Below are 13,815 nucleotides of genomic sequence, written 5' to 3' on the forward strand. Positions count from 1 at the left end.
CACTGAGGTCAGACAAGGCAGCCCAGCTAGAAGAACCCATGTGCAGGGCTTTTGGGGCAGCCCCTCTCCAGCAGTTCAGAATCCACATTTAGAACAAGTCACACATCTGCTGCACATGAGCGGAAAGGCCTAGGCCCAGCCTGTTAGGCTCTCTGGTTGGTGGTTCAGACACTGACAGCCCCCAAGGGCCCAGGTGAGTTGACTCTGTTGATCTTCCTGTGGAGTTCCTCTCCCCTTTGGGACCCACAATCCTTTAACCCCCGTGGAGCAATAAAGGCATCAACCCACCCACAAAACTTTCAACCCAAAATTTATCCTGTCGACAAGTAATACAGGCATGGGAAACCAATAACCAGCCCAACTTGAGACCCATCATTAACGATACCCTGTTATGCTTGCAGACAGGAGCATGTTGTCCTCTGAGAGGCTCCACCCAGCAGCTGACTCAGACAGATACAGACACCCACAGCCAAACAGTGGATGGAGCTCGGGATTCAGACGAAACCTAGAGCTTTAAGCATGGTCGTCAAGTGCTCTACCTCCGAACTACAACCCCCAGTGGTTAAATTATTTTACTGAGGCTAACAACGTACAAAAAAGGTATACAGCAGCTTCGCTGTAATAACAATACAATTGCTTTTTTATCTTTCTATATTTAGTTGTAGACTTCAAAATGGAAAGCTGGGGGCTTTATCAAGTTTGCTGAATGAATAAATGAATGAATGAGTGACTGGGCAAGTAAGCAAACAATAACTAGCTTATTTAAGAGGACAAGAAACATCTCTCTCTCATGCAGGCAGACCAAGAAAGAGCCTATCTGGAAGGAACAGATGGACAGGATCAGCCTGGAGCACAGCTAAAGGGAGCACAGTGATTTCGGGAGGACCACCGAGGATGCTAACTTGACAATTCCACCAGACGGCAGGATCCATGGCTCAGCAGGTAAGAGCACTGGCTGTGCTTCCAGAAGACCCAGGTTTGATTCCCAGCACCCACATGGTGGCGCAACACTGTCTGTAACTCAAGTTCCAAGAGGTCCCGAACCATCTTCCGACCAGCAGCAGACAAGCACGTGGTACACAGACACGCATGCAGGCAAAACACTAGACATATAAAATAATGATACTTTTTAATAGAAGGGAAAAAATGAAAAGATTCCCGTTAGATAGCTAGAAAGGGGTTAGTAGCCTTGGAAGCAAATGAACAGAGATCCCTCCTTTACATTCTGCTTGGACCTCACCTCCTATTGCCCTGGTAACATCCAGAAAGGAAAACACTGAAACTGTCCTGTCTTAGGCCTCCTGACCAAAAGAATGAAATACTATGGCCCTGGGTGGAGACATGACATTCGGGAGTGGGGGTGGGGGTGTCTTTTTTGTTTTTTTGGTTTTTTTTTTCCGAGACAGGGTTTCTCTGTGTAGCCCTGGCTTACTTTGTAGACTAGGCTGGCCTCTAACTCAGAAATCCACCTGCCTCTGCCTCCCGAGTGCTGGGATTAAAGGCGTGCGCCACCACGCCCGGCTGAGACATGACATTCTGATCTGCTCCAAGGACTAGAACACTATACACTATCACCCCCTCTTGACTTAGTTTGTTTTCTATTGCTGTGAGGAAACAATAGGACCAAAGCAACTTGTAAGAGGTAAGAGCGTATTGTATTGGACTTACAGGTTGAAGTTCATCATCAAGGAAAGTCCAGGCAGGACCGGAGGAGTGTTGCTTACTGGTTGTTCCTCCTGGTCTGCTCAGTTTGCTTTATATACATCCCAGGATCACTTGCCCAGTGGTGGCACTGACCACAGCAGGCTGGACCCCTTACATCAACTGGCAATCAAGAAAATGCCCTAGAGGCTTGCTAATGGGTGCATTCTCTCAGTTGTCATACTCTCTTCTCAGATAATGAATGAAGACTCACTACTGTCCCTTAAGAGTTAATCCAAAGGCGGGCAGGAGAGATGGCTCCCAAGAACAAGTACTGTTCCTGCAGAGAGCTTAGTTACCAGCATCCTCTAGAAAGCGGGAATAAGAGGCCATTATGCATAAGGGGGAAACTGTCAGATTGTTACTCATGATGGTGCACAACTTTAGTCAGCACTCAGGAGGAAGAGGCAGGCAGAACTCCAAGGTCAAGGCCAGTCTGGCCTACAGAGTGAGTTCCAGGACAGCCCGGACTATATAGAGAAACCATGTCTCAAAACAAAACAAAACAAAACAAAATGAATCCCATCTACCAGGAGGCACCAGGCGAACAGAATAACCGCGAAGGCCAGGACCAGAGGCGACTTAGTGAGAGCACCCCTACACTTACTGTGTCGCTCACTCCTGTTTACTCTCTAGAGTTCTTTATGCTGCACCCCAGAAATAGCCTGGACTTTACTCTCCTATGCTATGGCACGACTATTCCCTCTGGGCATACATAACATGGCCGTGTCTATGATGACCTTGCTTAGCGTGTTCAACCTAATCAAAGAAAGAGAAAGGAGAGGGGGAAGGAAAAAAAAAAAAACAGGCTAAAGAGATGGTTCAGTGGTTGAGAGCACTGACTGCTCCACCAGAGGTCCTGAGTTCAATTCCCAGCAACTACATGGTGGCTCACAACCATCTGTAATGAGATTTGATGCCCTCTTCTAGTGTATGTTTGAAGACAGCTACAGTGTACTCATATAAATAAAAAATAAATAAATCTTTTAAAAAAAGAAAAGGGCCAGGCATGGTGGCGCACACCTTTAATCCCAGCACTCGGGAGGCAGAGGCAGAGGCAGAGGCAGGTGGATTTCTGAGTTCGAGGCCAGCCTGGTCTATAGAGTGAGTTCCAGGACAGCCAGAGCTATACAGAGAAACCCTGTCTCGAGAAAAAAAAAAAAAAAAAAAAAAAAAAAGAAAAAGAAAAGGAAGGGGGAAAAAAAACCTAAGCAAACAAAATCTCAAGAGCAACATGGTGTTCATCAGCACGTGACATGCTGCCACTGAATTCAGGCTGTGGGTCAACAGTGCCTCAGACACCGAAGACCCCAAGGCCCAACCGCACTGAACCACTTCCAACGCCTGCTTCTACAAAAAGATGGCCGGTTACTGCTAACCACTAACACCAGTCTCGGAGTCCTGCTCCGGACTCAGTCCTGGACTGGCTAAACCACGGAGCCACCTCTACAGGCCAAAGCTGTATTCAAAGCTGTCAGCCTTGTATATGGTAAGTACACTCTGTGCACTGTTTCCTTTCTAAACCTTCTGCTGACAATAAGATTTCTTTGTTAAAGTGGCAAGAAGGGAAATAAATAAAAAGCCGGGAAAGCAAAGCACACATACCTGCTCCATTAATCTATCTATAAAAATTAACTGCATTGTCTTACTTCTCATTTGCAAGTCCCCAGAGAAGTCAGTACATGCTAAATACAAATCCAGACACTTGTATCTAGGAGAAAAAAAAAAAAAGATCTTAGACTTTAAAAAAAAAAAAAAATGACCTTGATTGATCTCAGCAAAGAGCAGCCACTGATAACCTGGTAACATGAAAGACAGTTGTGAAGTTCACAGGACGGGGAGCAGCTGACCCCTGTGAACCAGGCTGGACCACAGCATCCCCAAGGCAAGCTGAGCAGGCTTAGGGATTCAGGAGCGCAGCCCCTCCCTCTACACTCAGTTCCCAGGGAAGGGGCCTGGAAGGCAGCAGAGGACCCCTGAGCTCACTTCCCTTCTGGGGGATGGAGACAAACTCAGGGACATCACAAGGAAGCAAGCAGGGTGTAAAGTACTCTGAAGACCCAAGTGCTGGGTGTCTTTAAAAAAGAGAAAGAGAGCCAGGTAGTGGCAGTGGTGCAAGCCTTTAATCCAGCACTCAAAGAGGCAGAGGCAGGAGGATCCCCAAGACCATGCCAACCTGGTCTACAAAGCTAGGACCAGTACTACCAAGGCTACACAGAGAAACCATAACTCAAAAGAAAAAAAAAAGTGCAATATACTCAAACAAGCAAAGCCTGTGAGAGACCCCACAACCCTGCATAAGCCATGTTGGGGGTCCTAATTGAAACATCTAACAATCTTGGATATTTGAATACTTGGCTCAGATGACATCTAAGCCTTTCTAATGTTGGGGGGGAGTCGGAGGCATGAGGTACAAACAGACACACTGGCATTGTAGCTGCATGGCAAATTATGGATTATTCTCCTACACTCTCAAGTATGTTGAAATAAAGTGACTCACGATCTGAATTTTCTTCCAAGTAGCAACAGTGACAGGGAAAAAAAAATGAATGAACGAAACCAGACAATTCCCTTTAAACCCTAGCTCTAGACATGGATCGTGGGGTGACAGGAGCCCAAATTCATATTATTCTATCTACTTTGGCTGGCTAAAAATGCCCATGATTAAACAAAAACAAATTTAACCTGTCTGTTGAAGCACTTTGAGAGATAAAACAGACTTAATTGAGAGAAAAAGATTCTTGATGAAATCTGAACACTTAGGAAAAAGAACAAAACCCATGCCTATAATACCAGCAAAGGAGGCGGAAGCAGGAGGGTCAGGAGTTCAAGGTCACCCAAAGATGAATATCAAGTTCAAGGCTTGCCTATTTGAGGCCCTCTCAAAACAAACTGACCAACAACAACAAAAAAACCCTGAAAGGCCCCTCCCTGGTTCCAGGACCAGCTAAGCACCTTGAAACACCAGACAACCAACTTTCCCAACCCACCTCAGAACCAAATCTCCAAGGTGGGGCCTGAGAGGTGGTACCAGTGTTAAATGCCTTGCTTGGGGTGACCGAGATGCAATCTCAAAGGTTCCTCCCTTCTCCAGGGGCCTAGCCAAACAGTAATCCAGCAGGGTCCCATGTTCCAAGCCGTCTGGGACAAGGATCCCACAGGATCCCACATCCTCTCTGCTAGGCCAAGCTTTTTTCAATTTCAAAAACATACCAAAAGAATTAAAACAAACAAAGAAGGTGGCGCAGCTAACTCGGTGGGTATAATGTGCCAGGCCTCCATTCTCTGTTATCTGAGGCAGTTCTCACCAACGTTTGGGTGTGTTCAAACATTCATGTTGAGGTTGAGCCTACTGCCAAAGCAGAACTCCCTGGGAAGAAAACAAGTGTACCTACAGAGCCCAAGGGACTCTCACTGGGCAATGGATCAGCGAGAATGCCTTCCCTTTTACGCAGCAAATCCAGGAGAAAACCCCCAGTAAACAGGCCAGGGCTAGGGCCCTGGCAGCACTCACTAAGCCTGACACTTGAACAGCCACCAGAGGCCTCCAGCTCACCCAAAGAAAAAGAAAGGGGGAGGGGGGCACAACTGTAGCTTTATTCACTGGGAACAAACTCGAAGTCACAAAACTGACTGGCATTTGATCAGAAACACGTCAATACAGGTCACTGCCTCAGCTAGGAAGCCAGAACTCAACAATTCAGAAAATTAACAATCTCAAGTCCTTCAAAACACTCCCTGTCAACAGGTATCAGTGTTTGCTGAGATTGACAACCAACACCCCTGGGGGGGAGGGGGATGTGACTCCAAGAATCCAGTGTAAGGCGGGGCGGGGCAGGGAGCCGGGTGGACCCTCCTGGTGAGCTCTGACAGGCACCATCCAGGGCTTGGTAGCAAGGCAGCAAGAGGAGTAGATAATCTCTAAGTCTCCCTGCAGGCTTGAAGCTGGTCCTGTTTAACAGTTCAGAGTTCGAACTAGCTACATTACTTGTGGGTGCTGTGGTTTCATGTCAAACGTGGAGACGCGGGCACGCTAGAACGTGCAGAAAGGATGACTGGAGCTAAAGGCCCTGTTAACTTTCCTCAGTGGCAAACAGCTCTGGGGTCCTGACTCGACCTCTGCTGGCTGTACTCTAAGCTTAGAATTCCTTCCTCACACTTGCTCTCTCTCTTGCCCCAAGAAGTGACCTATACAAAGGTGTTTAATGCCACAGCCTGGCTCTTTGAAAGAGGACAGTTTCTAAGTTTTCAGAAGGATCTCAAAGCAGGGAACAGAGTTGAAATCTAGAGAGTGGTCTCAGATGCTTAACCTGAGAAAATAGCTAAGACTGAGTACCAGGGATGTAAGAGGCACGCCCTGAGCCTCACAGATAAAACTAAGGACCTGGAAAAGAAGAAGGCTCCTGCATATCCAGGAACCCCCCTCCTGACATCATCAGCATCAGTGAGCAATGGCTCAGAGGTTAAGAGCACTCATGGTTCCTCCAGCAAAACCAAGGTCAGTTCCCAACACCCACAGTGGGTAGCTCTCGATCACCTGTAAATCCAGCTCCCTCCCTCACACATGTGTGCTCGGGCTCGCTCTCACGCGCTCTCTCTCTCTCTCTCTCTCTCTCTCTCTCTCTCACACACACACACACATACACACACACACACACACACACACACACACACACTTAAACAATTTAAAAAAAAAAACAAAAAACCCTTCTGGTGGGAACCTTAACCCACGCAGTACTTCACCCTGGCGGTTTCCCAGTTTCACGGTGCCAGGCACTCACATAGACACCAGATTTCATAAAAGCTGAGGGCACCTGGAGTCTCTGATGGGTCTCGGAGTAATTAAGTATGTTCAAGTATCTTTCAACAGAGCAGTATCTCCCGTGAATTCCAGAAGCCTGAGAAGCCACCCCCTCCCAATATTCAGAAAGCAGCTATCCTTTTCCTCCAGTTCTTTATGGCAATTCTCCTTATCTAAAGGTCCCTCCGTTGATACACTAGGTATTGCCACATAGAGCTTTGAATTGTAAAACCCAACTGCCCCAACCACGTGGAAGATGTGGAGATGTCCTTCACTGGAAGGCGCTTGGTCAGAGAGTCCTCGATGGCCATAAATATGAGGCAGCTAAAGGAGTCGGGGGGCTTGCAGTTGGGGTTCTGCCTGGCATCATAGGGCATGTCCGAGACATGAATGAAGACAGTGGATTTGGCAAAGCTTAATTGTGTGATTACATTAAATCAGAAAGTATAACCAATACACTTAAAAACAAGGAAGATTTCCAGCACTTGGGAGGCAGAGGCAGGCGGATTTCTGAGTTCGAGGCCAGCCTGGTCTACAGAGTGAGTTCCAGGACAGCCAGGGCTAGGCAGAGAAACCCTGTCTCGAAAAACCAAAAACAAACAAACAAACAAACAAACCAAAAACAAGGAAGATTTTCCACAACTCACCAATGTGTTAAATTATCCATTCATAACGACTTCAGCATGGTTAACTATACATTCATTTTTAATGGTTAAAAAAAAATTTTAATTTAAAACAAAAAATAACTAAACTCAGTTCTAGAAGACACGGGCGACTTACCTGACTCCTCTCTTTGTCCACTTTCTTGAAACACTTATTCAATGACAAGTTGTGTCTCACTGAGTTCTTCCACCCAGTAGGTGCATTTGCAAAATACGGGAAATGTTCTAAGATCCAGTTGTAGATGTCCTTCACTGGAAGGCGCTTGGTCGGAGAGTCCTCGATGGCCATAAATATGAGGCAGCTAAAGGAGTAGGGGGGCTTGCAGTTGGGGTTCTGCCTGGCATCATAGGGCATGTCCGAGTGGGCAGGGGATGGTGGGGTGTCATCGTCTAGGTCCTGCACAGGACTGACACTCCTAAGGACCGACTCCCCAAAGCTCTTCAGCAAGTTCTTGCTCTCATGCAGCCAGTTCAGGTTGGTCAGCTCTTCATCTTCCATGGCCCCCTCTTCTAATCGGATGTCGGGCAGAGGGAAGTCAAGATCATCGTCTTCCTGGAGGGCCTTGGAGAAACCGCTGCCCCGGTAACGCTGACTCAGTCCACTGGACACACTGATTCCTGAGCTCTCGGCCTTCTTACTGGCAGGCATGACTGGACCCATTTACGTGAAGGCTCCTAGGAAGGACAAGGCAGAGAAGTCATGAGCCGGAGAACCCCAGAAGAGGAATCAGATCAGTTTCCGCCTGACTCCCTCTGCTCCTATCTGGCTCTCAACTACAAGGTGAAGGCAGGGCAGTACTCCTGCATGGCAGCCACACGAGCCCACCATACAGTTACACAATGAAGAAAAATGAGCCCAGAGTGTCAGCAGAATGGTGACCTTGGTCAGGCGGTAGTGGCGCACGCCTTTAATCCCAGCACTCGGGAGGCAGACGCAGGAGGATTTCTGAGTTCCAGGCCAGCCTGGTCTACAAAGTGAGTGCCAGGACAGCCAGGACTACACAGAGAAACCCTGTCTTGAAAAACCAAAAAAAAAAAAATAAATAAATAAGATAAGTGTCATGGGCACCTACTGTGGCTTTGTATTACCAGGTCCACTGTTTATTCTTCTCAAAGAGAAAAAGGCTGGGTCTGAAAGTACTCACTCAACTGTAATCCCAGCACACCTGTGCTTTTGGCATTCTTCAAGCCTCGGCAGGAGGATTGAGAGCTCAAGGCCAAGCCGGGCTACAGGAGATTCAATCTCAAAACTCGGGGTGCGGGGGCTGACAAGCTTGATGGCCTGTGTTTGATCACCCAGACCTCCGTGATGCAGGGACCATCACTCCAGAAATTTGTCCTCCGACCTCCGCATGTGCACTGGGCACATACACTCCCATATATACACAGACACATGTATGTGTACATATATGTGTACATATATACACTGTATACACATACACACACACACACATATATACACACATACACACACGCACACACAAGTATAATTTTTTTCATAAGTAAAATAACAGAGATGAGAGGGAAGGCAAGGAGAGTTGCTTCCAATCCCCTAAGAAGACTCTTACAGCTGGGCAGTGGTGGCACACGCCTTTAATCCCAGCACTTGGGAGGCAGAGGTAGGCGGATTTCTGAGTTTGAGGCCAGCCTGGTAACCAAAGGCCATTGATTTGACTGTTTAGTTTTATTTTATCCCACAAAAATTGTAAGGAAAAATTACAACTTTACTAACATTTGACAAGTGTAAGCCAGGACAAGGAACCCTGCAGCCTGCAACTTGACCGAGTACATTCAACTCAAGGACATCTCTAAAGAGGAAAAGTGTGCAACCCCAGGCACTAAAAATACGTGGGAATGAAGGATAAGTCGTTAACTAGGATCGGTGACGAAAATAAAGTCAGGAGAGCAACTGAAAATTTCACTACAGGAAGGCAAATTCCTCCAAAGTTCTAACAGATCCTTCCCACCCGCAGCATCTCCACTCTTATCAATGACCTAGAACAGAGAGTAAAGCAGTATGTGACAAGAAAATACAGGGAGATGTCAAGTTTACAAATAGAGTCACCCCTACAGACACAGCCCTCTGGTATACAACTCAAGATAAAAAGGACAATGAGTTTTTCAGTGGCGGTGGGTGTGCAGAGCTAAAGCTACATGCTTAGTTTAAAAGTATCTTTTTTTTTTGGCTCAGTGAGGACTTGAAGCAAAGTACCTAGAGAGGAATGAATACATGGAAGGTAAACAAATGGTTAACACAAGCCTCTAAATAGCCATTAACGTGGCATCTAAAGTGACCACTGATTCAGCACAGGAAGTTCTAGAACTGGATTCTAGAAAGCACAGTGCAGAGCTCAAACAAAGAGGCGAGGTGCCAGCGTGCTGTGCACTTCCCCCCCCAGCTGGACAGAGATAAAGGAGGCACATCTCCCAAGTGGACAGGACATGCCATCTCTAAGAGGAGAGAAATCACAGGGCAGTGGTGGCGCACGCCTTTAATCCCAGCACTTGGAAGGCAGAGGCAGGAAGATTTCTGAGTTCAAGGCCAGCCTGGTCTACAGAGTGAGTTCCAGGACAGCCAGGGCTACCCAGAGAAACCCTGTCTCTCGAAAAATCAAAAAAAAAAAAAAAAAAAAAAAAAAGAAGAAGAAGAAAAGGAGAAAAACCCCACAAGGCACCCAGCCGGAACAAGGCAGCCCAATCCAGAAGAATCCAGTTCATCCGAGGAAACATTTCTGTCAAAAAAGGAAGTTAGTCTATATCATACAGCATGCACGTTATAGAAAAGTGGTGGCTCCTATCTTCAGGTTTGGAGCTAGTTAAGGAATCCAGCCTGATACAGCTTTTAACTTCCTTAGGAAGAAATCAAGGCCAGCTTGTCTCAGAGTTTCCTCCGATTCCCCTAGAAAGGGTTCTAATTGCCCGCACATCCACACACGAGAGAACTACCCAGCCAGTTGAAGTCAACTTTAGCACCAAATGAAAGTTTTATGTCTCCTGAGCTTCCAAACAGGAAAATTATATCATGGCTGACAGTAAAGTAATTTAATTGCACTGTTGCTATGACAACATACTGCTCTCTTTCTTTTTAATTTGCTTATTTGTCAGTGGCCTCCCAAAGGAACTAACATGCTATTCTCCATGTTTTCTTTTGTTTTCAACAAACACTGCCAGCAACGTGATCCTATACGAAAAACAAATTTAAATGCCAGTGCCAAGAAGAGGTGGTCTGGAGGGCCCCTAACCCCTAGATTATGTTTCCAAACTCTCCACTAACTACATTCCTTACAAATCCCTCCCTTTACAACAGCATGTGACGACTCCTTACTACCCCTGTCCTATATTACCACAAAACAAACAATTCCCAGAAACCACAGCTGAGTTTTCCATTATATCTTAACTACAAAATTTTCCAAATCGCCTTTCCCTTCTTATTTTAGAGAGGCGGAGGGGTAGTGTGCGTCTGTGGTCAAGCAAACATTTTTTAATCTGCTGCTAATAATGTTGCTTCGAACAGTGACCCAACAGTGACCGCCTTAAGTTATTGGTTACGTCTCACACACCCTCCTTTTGTTTTCATTCTTTTTATGACTTCCTGTGTTTTATCTTCCTTTCTTTCTTCCAACGAAGAAAATGGAGTAAAAACGCTTACTTTTTTGGCTAATAGCAGAAATTCTCCAAATACCTGACAACGCCATTACGGCCCAGGTCTGAACAGATGTTGGTGGTGAACTTTTTAAAAAGTTGAGAAATCTTTCTCAACCAAAGCTGGGCAGTCGCGAGTTTGGGGGACCGGGAACCTCCCCCTCCTTGCGCGCGCACGCACGCACGCGCTCCACTCCCTTTTACTGTACTTGTCAAAAACATTTCAAGGGGACCAACGAGGGCAGCGATTGGCTGGGCCCTGCGTCAATCGGCGGCGTTGCCAGGCAACGGGAAAACTGCTCTTCTCCCCGTACACAGGGCAATTGGGAGCACACATACCTTCACTGCTGGTCAGATGTCATAAACCTTTTATTGGCCGCAGCGTGGCGAGACTAAAACAAATCAATACGCGCCCACCGTCCCTCCCAGCTCACGCGAGGCCCAGAAAGGCTTGCAAAGAGTCAGGGTGCGGAAGAGGCCCCGAGAGTCTCGGGATGCTCGCGGCCCGTGCTGAGCGTGCTCGGCTAGGGAGGGGATCTTTGTTAGGCGCCCGTTCGCGGTCCTGGGGTCTGGAGTTGATCGGCACCCTCTGCCAGACTCGAATTGCTGAGGATGCCTGTTCCGCAGACAATACCAACTCTGTCGCTCTCCGAGTCGGAGGGGAAACCGAGGCACGAGAAGCAGCCAGCACGTCGGGGCAGGAAACTCCTGGGCGGGCAACTTCCCGGCTCAGGACTGGGGTCCCCCCACCCCGGGTCCAGCTTGGCCCGCGCCCCGCATTGCGAGCCCCGTCCCCGTGCCGCTGCGACGGCTCTGGAATGCGGACCCCAGCCTGGGTGGTGCGGGCGGGCGCGGGCACCGACTCACCTGGCCGAGCGCGGCGCCGGGCCGCCGCTGCCTTCAGCGCAGCCGACAAAGTTTCGCTGGCGCCCAGCGGGCATCGCTCGGGGTCCCGCAGTGGACGCTCGAGCCCTGGGCGGGCGGCGGGGGGCGGCCGCGGATGCGGGCGACAGGGGTGCGGGAAGCGGCGCGGCATGGGCCCCGAGCGAGCGTCCGCGGGCGCCGCGTCCTCCCGCCGGCCCCGCCGCTCTCCACGCCCCGTCCCGCCTCCCGCTCGCCTCCGCTGCGGCGCGTCGGGGCCGGGGCGCGCCGAGCGGCGAGAAATTGTTTCCACTGCAAACAAAAAAAGGCGACACATGACCAGGCAGGAGGAGGGGAAGCGCGGGGAGGGAGGGGCGGAGAGAGCCGGAGAGACGGAAAACGTGGGCTGGGCGACCCCGAGCTGCGGCGCGGGTCCGCAGGGAGGCCCTTTGGCCAGGCTGGGTTCCCGGGCTCCCGTGCGGCACCCAGGGACCCAGGGGAGCCGGGCAGGTGGCGCGTGGCCGGCCCTCTCCCCTGCTTCAGGCCACACGGGCGGTGCTGCGCAGCTGGCAACGTGTCGCCGCAGCGCTTTTACCCCGGCCGCCTGCCTTACAAGGCTCGAAAGTAAAAATAAAAAGAATTACGACGCGAGCGAGGCTTCTGAGGGTGAAGAGAGAAGACTCCACTTCTCTCCAACTACTACTGCAGCACTCCCGAGGCGGGTCCAGTCCTCCTCCACCATGTACCTCTTGCCGGGGACGAAAAAACTGATCCCCAGCCTAGGTTGCCTTGGCTTCGGAGGGCAGGAGGATGGCCGCAACCACCAAGGGAGAGGTGAACCCCAAACGCAACGTCAGTGGGTTCTCCCCAGTAGGCTGGGCTAAGGGCCCCCATCTGGAAGGAAAACAAATCTCCGTCCTTTACCATTTTGAGCTTCATCAACTAAAACGATAATCTGCAGCCTCCCACCCCGCGCCCCCCAATGGCGCAGCCACTTCACCCAGTCTCCAGACACCTCCAGAGAATGGCCACCCACTGCTCAAGGCTCACCAGCCGGCTGCCTTTGGTGAGGATGAAAGCAGAGTCCAATAGGACACCCTGCTGGTGACATAAATAAAAATAGGATTGTGCACCACTCCCAGGTAGCTAGGCGAGCAGGTCCTACAAAGAGAAGCCCAAAGCCATCCTCCCACGCCCACCAGAAAAGTGGACAGCTATCTGTGAACTGGGCTGAAAAACCCAGCTGGACAGGAACTTTTATCATAGCCAGACAGGGAGAGAGAGAACAGTGAGAGAAATACCACGTGCTTCTGAGAAGTTTGTTTCAAAAAGAAAAAAAAAAAAAAAAAAAAAAAGAAAGAAAGAAAGAAAGAAAGAAAACTCCAAACCAATCTGAGACTCAATCCCCCACTTAACAAAACTTCAAGATTAGGTAGGTGGCAGGCAATCTTCAGCAATTCAGACTCACAGAGACTTCACTCCTTGCCAAGCAGCCAGAAGACCTGAAGAAGCCCAAGGTAGCCTGAGGTCATCCAGCGACACCTATGTTATTGAGCACATCTTGTGACTAAGCGCGGAAGGTACCCGGTGGCAGGCACATTAGATCATCTCTGGAGTCGCACACCAGTGATTCTAAGGCCCACTACTGGTAACCCAAACCAGGACAAGAGAAGATCAGCCACCTGTGGCTCAGCTAGGGCAGGTCCCCCTCCTACAACAGCGTGTCACTTGACAATCTTTAATCCTCACCAAAGGTCAAAACTGACTTTAGAGAATGTACTCTCCCTGCTCCGCCTTGAGCTGCCAGCCCGCCCAACCCCTCTCACACTTCCTAGGCATCTCTCTACTTAAAGTAGGCCCAGCACATTATTTCCTCCCCAGTCCTTCTTCCTAGGTTCTCAAAGCAGGTTGATTAGGCCTGAACTATGTATGTCATTCTTAAAACTCCCTTCCTGGTCTACAGAGTGAGTTCCAGGACAGCCAGGACTATGCAGAGAAACCCTGTCTCGGAAACAACAACAACAAAAACTCGCCTCCTAGGGTGTGAGCTGGCCATGCCAAATAAACAAAAACTGAACACACAGGACAAGTTTAGGCTCTAAGAAGCCATCGAGAGAGGAAGGAGCACAGTGAGTGGGGAAGCTGCCT

General features: G+C 49.1%; 2 protein-coding genes across 14 annotated transcripts in view; one reads left to right on the plus strand and one right to left on the minus strand.

The window, feature by feature from the left end:
• Positions 1-13,815, minus strand: part of Foxn3 (forkhead box N3) — a 373,587-nt gene that overhangs the window by 190,998 nt on the left and 168,774 nt on the right. For 9 of the 13 annotated variants that reach the window (XM_006516239.4, XM_030246927.1, XM_006516232.4 and 6 more), the window contains one exon: positions 7,283-7,839. In XM_006516239.4, the coding sequence (XP_006516302.1) occupies positions 7,283-7,825 (543 nt within the window). In that variant the 5' untranslated portion in view covers positions 7,826-7,839. Of the gene's footprint in view, positions 1-7,282; positions 7,840-11,673; positions 11,995-13,135; positions 13,367-13,815 lie in introns of those variants that run through there. The other 4 variants (XM_006516236.4, XM_006516240.3, XM_006516234.3 and 1 more) reach the window with 4 other exon arrangements.
• On the plus strand, positions 11,088-12,566 carry Gm51999 (predicted gene, 51999). Its single transcript, XM_030247043.1, has one exon. The coding sequence runs from the start codon at positions 11,301-11,303 to the stop codon at positions 12,549-12,551; it is 1,251 nt and encodes a 416-aa protein (XP_030102903.1). The 5' UTR covers positions 11,088-11,300; the 3' UTR covers positions 12,552-12,566.

The sequence above is a fragment of the Mus musculus genome, chromosome 12 (assembly GCF_000001635.26).
Source record: "Mus musculus strain C57BL/6J chromosome 12, GRCm38.p6 C57BL/6J".
Classification (NCBI taxonomy): Eukaryota; Metazoa; Chordata; class Mammalia; order Rodentia; family Muridae; genus Mus; species Mus musculus.

Excerpts from the sequence above, each read along its gene's own strand:
- Gm51999 (XM_030247043.1), top strand. The coding sequence starts at position 11,301 with ATGCTCGCGGCCCGTGCTGAGCGTGCTCGGCTAGGGAGGGGATCTTTG.